This window comes from Schistosoma mansoni, chromosome 4, assembly GCF_000237925.1.
Source record: "Schistosoma mansoni strain Puerto Rico chromosome 4, complete genome".
Taxonomy (NCBI): domain Eukaryota; kingdom Metazoa; phylum Platyhelminthes; class Trematoda; order Strigeidida; family Schistosomatidae; genus Schistosoma; species Schistosoma mansoni.
The window spans coordinates 13,539,249-13,548,664 of record NC_031498.1 but is presented as its reverse complement, the minus strand read 5'-3'; the positions used below and the strand labels follow the sequence as shown (position 1 = coordinate 13,548,664).

Sequence of the window (9,416 nt, the reverse complement as noted above, 5' to 3'; positions counted from 1 at the left end):
AATTAGGAAAAGACGTTGGAAGTGGATCGGACATACATTAAGGAAATCACTAATGTGCATCACGACTCAATCCCTAACTTGGAATCCTGAAGGGAAGCGGAAAAGAGGAAGGTCAAAGAACTCACTACGCCGGGAAATAGAAGCCGATATGAAAAGGCTGAATAGCAACTGGAAAGAACTGGAAAGGAAGGCTCAGGACAGAGTTGGATGGAGAATGCTGGTGAGCGGCCTATGCTCCTCGACGAGGGGTAACAGGCGTAAGTAAGTAAGTAAGTATAACTTAATAATACAAATAATAAATCATCCACCCAAAACAAAGCCCTTTATATTATTTGTGATGCTACTTATTATATTACCAAATTATATCTTATCAATGACATATATACAGCAGTTTTTCAAAAACCCAACTCCATCACTTGTTGTATTTATAGAATGAATATAATCAATTACAAGCAAATAAGAAAAACTGAAATTGTAATAACTTCCCGATACGTTTCACTAGATTTAACAAAGATGAAATTTGAAAATAACAATGAAAACAAAACATGTCTTAAATTGATGAAAAGAATACTTGAAAATAAATAATTAATCTACATGGCTTAGGTAGCAAAAAATAAAAATAAAAATTTTCAATGAAATAATCATATCATTATACTATAATTGTAAGAAATAATAAGAAACTACTGATATAAATATCAGTAATTTATGTAATTGTCATTGAAAATAAAAAAGGAAAACATTACAGACTGACTATCTTTAATGTATTACTAAAATAACTATGACAACAAATCATGAATAAGTGTGATAAAAACGAAAAAAATATTTTACTGAAGATTGATTTTCTTTTTTAAACAAAATGATCGATTTTAATTAATAAAAAAAGAAAAAAATTATGAATTCAAAAAAAGAAAAAAATATTCATCTCATCATCATCAACATGATTGGTTAGAAACAGAAAAATATATAATTAGGGAAAAAAAATACATTTACAATAGAATCAGTTGGTAACATACATATGATTTCTTGATTTTCAATAATATTTGAAGTTATTTATGTGACAGGAGTTTGACAAATTCGATTATGAATACACAACAGATCGCGTAGATACTAAAAGAAATTTTTTTCAAAAAATCAATAAAATTTTATTTTTAATTGTTCTCATGTTGAGTAAAAAAATTCTTAAACAAAGTTAATTGATTATTATTATTGATTATTATTAATTATTCACAAGCAATACACAAACAAATGAAAATTTTCATAGTTGAAATCATGGGTCAATTGAAGCTAGACCACCATCGAAAATCTGGAAGCACTGGACGGTCAACTCGTCCTATTATGGGACTCCTCAGCAGTGCGCATCCACGATCCCACACTCGCGAGATTCGAACCCAGGACCTACCAGTCTCGAGCCGGAGCCCTTAACCGATAAATAACTGAGTCGGCATCCAACGGTGTTAATGTCTAACTTCAACCAATCCACGAGAATTTAACAAATCATAGATATTTAGTATTGAGAAGTAATTATGAATTAATTTAATAACCAAATTTATACTGATGTAAATACGATGTATCACCGATCAAGTATTAATAAGTTAGTTTTCAGAAGTAAGAGTTATTGTATACAACTAAACGACAAACTATTTTTGAATAAATTGAGCATTGGGTAGATTGTTATAAATAAATAAATAATATATTTGTAATATCCCAATGAGTAGAAAAATTAGATTTTCTGACGTTTCGTGACTCAGTGTATTGGAGAGAGATCTCGCGAAATCTTGACTCGCGCTAAAGAACATATTAGATACACAAAGAAACTTCCTAATAACCCTGTGGAACCGGATAGACTTCAAATTAAATGGGCAATAGCAGTTCACGCCATTTTCAACAATCATCAAATTTCACATCACACATCTCTTACACACTAATACACATACCTAGTTCAGACATTGTTAGCGTTGATTGGATGACCTATTCAGTGTACAATGAAACGAAGAACCATGTACCTATTTGTATTCGATAATTTTGATGTTTGATTATAATTCCTTGAAAAAGCTTGGAATAGATTGCCAGGCGAAACGTTGGATTTACTACAAATTCATTCTCTGAGATTTTACAAATATATATTATTCCTATTTAATCATCAAATTGGTTACAAAAATATAAAAATACCACAGAAAGATTTTTCCAATTACAAAGAAAGGAGAGTAGCTGAAGCGTTCCATATAATGCTTAATCCTACTGCTCTCAATAGAAAGGAAGGCCTTACCATACACCCCATTTGGACTATCTATCCTAGTCACCTAGTCTGATATTATTTACAATTTCACACCATTACATTACAAATCAAACTCCATCATTTGTCATTATAAAGGTCACACATTTTCATCATTTACAGTGCACACATACACACAAAATTACATACAAGTCGCTTATGAATCACCTTGACCGAAATGAAATGACATGACATTGACTTATTCAGACCTGTTTTTGATTGACCACCTAATATTCGTGTTGTTCCGTTGTACTAATTAAACTTGGATTAATGTTAATTTGGTTATTTATTCTCTGAAGAAGTGGCTTAGACTGAGTCGTGAGACGTCAGAAAATCTAACTTTTCTACTCATTGGGATATTACAAATATATATTTATTTATAAACGATAAACTATTAAATACTATAAAATAAATATGAATATAGAAAAAATGTGGAAAAAAATACAAGCACAGAAACAAAACACTGTGATATTATTTACCGTGAAGATTTTTAGGTGATCATTTGAATCGGTTATGGTCGGACAATAATGATAATAATGAAACATATATATCTAAATTCTGTTCGTTCATATTTTGTAAACTTTCAGTGACCCTCTATCTAACTCCATTTAAATCGTATGATGATTGTTATGGAAATATAAATTACGGCTACCCTCGTATGTAATTATCAAATTAAATCGCGTTAGGGAATAGAGGAATTAAATAAACCAAGCACCAGAATGAATTTCGAATACGTATATTTCATACAGTCGTTGACCATGATAAATAGCCAGCGAAACAAAGTGACGCGCATCGGAAAGGCGAAAGAGCCAACTCGATTTCATCAAGCATGACTCAATATTTATATCCAGATAAAAATAAGTTATGGACACGTAATGAATAGGACAAGCAATTAACACACATACGATCGTACGTAAGCAGTTAGAGTTAACAAGAGAATAATTGATAAGGTCAACATAAGGCTTGAGAGGAATAAATAAACTGATCTGTCCAAAAGCTAGAATAGCCTATCTCGACTTGACATAGTACCAGCCACTATAGACCAAAACGAGTGTTTCGGATACATACGTTCGACACAATCTATATTTCATGCAAACAATTAGATATGAAGTGCAGAAAAAGGTTTTTTTTATTCCTATTCAATCTGAATAAGTATGAATCAGAATTAATGGTTAAACAGGAAAAAGGAAGCTAAAGTTAGGTAACTAATAAATTAAGTGATCAATTGGCGTAGCTACATATAAGGACCATCAAGATCATAAGTGAATAGTTGACAAAGACAAATATATATGCAAATAACAACTCAAAAAGATCATAATTTGTCTGTCCAAAAGTTAAAAAAACCCACGTGAATCACTATAGTTCCAGATCAATGATTGATGATTGTTGGTAAAATAAGTATTTTAGAAAGTTAATATATTTATTTATCACTTTAATAGAACATATATCAACCAGTTCACTTAAAAGAAATCAATATAAAGATCAGTTATTTACAAGTTTATTTAAGGAGAACGAAAATTAGACGGTTCAATAACCAAGTAAAAGATACAAAACATTTTCGAAGTTTTGAATAAAAAAACGAGATTTATGTGATGTTTGTTACTACATCTATCGTTTATAGTGTAACACAAAAATATACAGATACTCTATACTTAACAGTCTACAAAGAATACTGGTTTACTTTTATTATTAATAGTCCATTATCAAAACTGTACATACAACATTATAGCTTAGTTAGGTCAATCAGTAATTATCAATGTAGAGACTGGGATAGATCTGTATTGGCCCAAGTTACTGTACTAAATTAGCGTAGTAAGATGAATGGAAAGAGACATTGAAAAAATGCAGTAGAAACGAAAATGGAAAAGACTGAGTAATAAGAAATCTTGTTTGAAAAGGCATAATGAAAAGGTATGCAATACTGAATGCTGAAAATCAGGCTTGAGGGAAAAATAAGAAGAAGGAATGCATCTGCACCGTTGTGAACGATTAAAAGCAATGTCACTTAAAGTCTTCAGACAATAATGGTCATTATCGTATGGATCCCAATCAGATACTCTACATCTACCAACATGGTCCAGATCGACAGTCAATGACTACATAGACTAATACAATATCCTGGATTGACTGATCCTAGCTTTTTTCGGACTTATTCCTAAACCAGAAAATAGCAACTATCGAGGTAGGTGGTAGCAGCATATATCCTACCAACCTCAATAGATGAGGATTCATAACTTAGTGCCCATTGTCTGAATTCATTATAATGGAATCGTTAATGATGTAGACGAAATATGTATCCAACTTTCATCATGAATATTCTGACGACAAATTCCGTTAATATCAAAGTGGATATCCAAGTTCCTGATGTATAACTTTAACACTACTAACTCAATCGTTAGACGAAAAGCAAACAATGCTTCGAAAACATTTATGATCAAAAACATACAGTGTAAGCATCTCTTCCACTTTCAAGGACTGTGTTTCACAGACATAAAGTATTACACTCATATGATTTCAAAATGATGAAGAAGATTTGTAGCTCAGATGCATGATTTTGATGGTATTTTGTTCTCTGAGCTGGATGGTTTGGTCGCGCCAAAACTCCATCAAATACATGAAGTAATATAGTGGGGATTATTGATTGATATACACTATCTTTGGTTATCAAACAGGCATCTTGCCTACGCCGCAAGCGACAAAACTTGTGAAAGGATGATTGAACTTTACGAATTCATGCCGATACTTTATTAGTAACCAACTCGTTAAGGCTGATGAAACTTTCATAATAAGCAAAGTGCTTCACGTACTTTACCAATTCTATCCATGTTATTAGTTCTAATTGATTGGTAACTTGTTCATGGAAGTCAAGGAAAGAGGCACAAAAAACCACGTTCTCTACAAACTATGGTTTGAAGCATCAGAACAAGTGTATCTTATGTGTACAGATTAGCTTTTAATATTAGTGAGAGGTCTCACAGTGAATTTTCTAAACTCTCAAAAAAGTCACTTCTAAAGGCTACGAAACGTACAAGAACTCAAAAATTGGTCAAAAACTAGGAAATCCCTACTCGACTTCATCAATTCATAATGAGAACTTTAAGTATTTAATAGATTCTGTAACTTCCTAATATTGAAAAAAACAAACATTCTAGACCAACGATTCTGTAAAATCATAAACAAGTTCTGTCTTTTCTTTCAGTGTTTATTCACGCTCGAGATATTTTATTGTAAGTTATTATATTGGAAATACTTAACACAAAAACAAAACAAGTAATATTTTATACAACAACTAAATAACAAAAAATTCATCTCAAGCAAAAGTTTGTGTCATCTGACAACAGGTAACGATGAATGTAACAATTGCTTACCAGCTTTAGATTCATCACAAACAATTCTTTCAAACATAAAATATCTAATCTGTAGCAAAAATTGTGTTTCTCAATGAAGAAACAAGTAAAAAACAACCACTAGAGTTAATGAACTGAATAGAGAATTACCCACCTTAATGACAGAGGCTGATCCATTTTTTGTTATATCAACAGGCATCTGTCTAAGACTACAACCATCAATACCCAGAAATCGTAGAGAAGACAGCATTCCTAATTCGATAGGAAGCAAATCTAATGGCTTATTATTTGATAAATACAAATGTGTTAAATTCTCCAGTTTACCTGAAAAGTGATTAGAACAGATAATGTGGAAAAGAAATAAGTGGGATCGAAGATGAAATAACACTGCACAACATACAGACAGATTCTCATGCACTACGAATCTTTATTTCAGTTATACTTTAACTACTTAACAGATCATAAGTAGTGTACAATTTTCGCATCATTTGTAAGCATTCGGTTTGGCGAAATCGTTTGAAAATAATGTGGCTGACGAATTTATGGAGATAAATACCACCAAAATGATATTTTCCAGCTCCAGTATTCAGGAAGTGTTAGCCCTTGAAACAACATTCTTATTTTTACCATTATTGCTCACATGACTTTTAGTTTGTGTTAATAAAATTTTCCAGTTGACATAAGTTTATTACTTACCGATTTCAGGTGGTAAACGTTGAAGCAGATTCTCTTTCACTCTTAGTTTCTTTAAATTGTTCAGATTTCTTAAAAATCGAAAAAACACACATTAAATAAACTATAAAAGTGGGAAAGAATGAAATGATAAGGCTATTAAATTGATTAAAAGTGCTTAATTAAGTGGTACTTAAGATATTCCTGGTAGTGAATTTTATGACTTACTAGGCTTTGTACGTAATTAATCGGTATATATTAGGGAAGATGTTGTGCAAATACAGTTCATTCTTAATTTGAAGAGAGTGAAACGAATGAACAACAGATCAACTTCAAACCGCTAACATAAGCAAACCAACAGAATTCTTGCTTATATTTGAGTGCTTTCCAAAATGAACGTTGACATAAAACGATGCTAATTCCAGTCCGGCGTCAGAGAGATTGAAATCGTGCTTCGCTATACCATTTATTCGCATGCATTACACCTCAGTTCCTAAACTAAGGAAATACCGGGTTCCAACTAAAGAGTCTTATATGACATGGTAAAAAGTGGTAATGATTTGACTTTCGCAGCGTACTTATGTTCTTGCACTAATTATCACAAATAACTCTTTGCTTATAAGATTGATGACTTTTATTGCGTGTGCTTTGATACCAACGTTGCAATCGAAAATGCTATTGCCCCTGATAATACATTTTATCTAAATCAAATTCCGCACACTATTGACATCTTCGTCATTAATGCCCAGTCCAAGTAATTTATGAAATATGTTACTTCAAATAATGTACTTTTATGTTCTAAATTTTGTACACAATTTGTAACAACCAGATTGTGCCTGGAAGGTGATGTACATTCTGTACTTATTGTCGATATATATATATATATATATATATATATATAAACATTTTGTAAATAAAGCTGAGTAACCTCTACACTCATTATAGTTTAACGAAAAGGTTAAACTGGTAGTAATGTTCGTTCTCCGTAATGAATGCAGAGTTTCTGTTGCCATTTTACACAACGTTATCATATAGCAGTGACCTATTTGATTATCCCACAATGATAAAGTCAATGTATTCTGGTGGTCTCTTTATTTTATTGTCTTCACAAATTTTACTAACTTCAAGCTTCCGTTAGATCCATTTAATCATTTTGTTCAGTCGACCTCTGATCAAGTGACGTTTTCAAGATGAACTCACATAGGCATACCTTTTTACTCGCAACAGACAATTAAACGAAGAAGAATAATTGTCCCTACACTTTATCTTTTTGATTAATAATTAATTAATTGACGAAAATGTTTTAACATAGTAAGTTGACAGAATTTCTGTCTCACTGTTTACAAATTAGTACTAATTATACATGTTTTTACAGAAAAATAGAAAATGTAACTAATTTTTATTGAGATACTCAACAGAACATAAATAGTAAAATGCAACTTTTTATTCAGTAAGATACTATAACAGTTTCGTAACTCGGCACAGAATATATTTCCTTAAATAATTTATTATTGATGTGTTTAGGTAAATTAAATTAAGTAAACTATCATAAACAAAAGATAATACAATTTGCATATTTTTCTATGCTTGTAATTGTTGTATATATATATATATATATATATATATATATATAAAAAAGGCCATTGAGATCACGAACTGATCCAAATTAGACAACTATTGAGAGCCTGAAGATATTGAATAGCTACTACGTCCTAGCGTACAACTGTTCAAGAGTGCACATCATCGACTTCACAACCGAGAGCCGAACTCAAGACATTCGATGCATTGATTTAAATATTAGGCATTTTCATGAGAACTCATAGGTTCCGGGTTCGATTCCAGGTTATAGAGTATTGAATATTAACTGATGAGAAATCCCACATTAGGAAGTTACAGTAATTAGGTGCTCAAGAATTTCCAGTGGTTGTCTAAATTAGTTGGGTTTATGATCTTAACCCAATTCAACAATCTCCAGATCCCTAAACTGGCAAATGGACCATATTCTGAGTTTTCTGAAATTTTCAAAACTTTTAATGGGTAACTCGATAAAAACTATCTCAATTTTGATCGGTTTTCCCTACTGGGGCAATTTCCAGCAAAAAATAACACCAGCCAAATAACCGATAAGAACGAAAAAAAGATAAAGAGCTATTTTGCTCTAGTTTAAGTTATCTCAGTCCTAACGGGATTGGACCCTAAACTATGACGTCATTTGTTGTCTAGGGTAACTGTAAGTCATAAATTAGATATCCATAGTTTAATATCACTAGCGTTAGTTAACTTTAAATATAACACTATTCTTTTATAGTTAATTATTATCTCACTCCTTACGTTTGTAACTCTAAAAGTCATATCTTTTCGACCTAATACTTCTAGAAACCTAATAGATAATGAGCTCATAATAGATTCATTTATTATCTGAAAAATTTGTATAACATGAAAGTGCACTCATTAAATTCTGCCAACTTCATAGTGTAAAGCAGAAGTTCTATAAAAAAGTTATAGAATTTAATTGTTATAAAGGTAGCTAGACACTTTAAAATCTTTTCAGTACAAAACTCAATGTATATACCACTACTATTATTTTACTTAAAAAGCAAAAAACAAAACAACAACATGAATTAGCGAATAAGATAAGAAAAAAATTTTAATTTTAACATATTACAACAGATGTTTAACAGTTTTGTATACAATGAAAGGAAACAATAGTTTAAATACATTTGCATACTTATCATAAATAAATGAATGTTTATTAAAACAAATAATATAAAATGCAATAAGTTTCCGTTTCTTACTTCGTGATCGATCCTGACGACAAATATTGAATGATCACTAATTAGTTGTTAGCAGTTCAGGAATGGACATATAAATGATGTACATTATTGACTATATACATCGAAAAGAATGTACATCATTTAGATGTCAATTCCTGAAAATACAATAACTTAAATACATAATTTAAATTACAAATTTTGGAATTTTAATACAATTAAATATATTTCCGTTTTATTTATTGATTATTAGAAATAAACTAATACAAATTGAATAAACTATCCTAACAATGACAATTAAATAGTTGAAAAAATAATTTAAATTTTAGTTTACAAAAGAAAAAAACTTCATCT

At 30.8% G+C, this 9,416-nt stretch overlaps 1 protein-coding gene across 1 annotated transcript in view; it reads right to left on the bottom strand.

Annotated features, from left to right (window-relative positions):
* Nucleotides 1-405: 405 nt before the first annotated feature.
* Nucleotides 406-9,416, bottom strand: part of Smp_145510 (putative shoc2) — a 41,933-nt gene continuing 32,922 nt past the window's right edge. The window contains exons 11-13 of the mRNA XM_018796889.1: nucleotides 6,316-6,383; nucleotides 5,774-5,943; nucleotides 406-1,107 (exon numbers count right to left, since the gene is read on the bottom strand). Coding sequence (XP_018651985.1) covers nucleotides 1,051-1,107; nucleotides 5,774-5,943; nucleotides 6,316-6,383 — 295 coding nt within the window. The 3' untranslated portion in view covers nucleotides 406-1,050. The remainder of the gene's footprint in view (nucleotides 1,108-5,773; nucleotides 5,944-6,315; nucleotides 6,384-9,416) is intronic.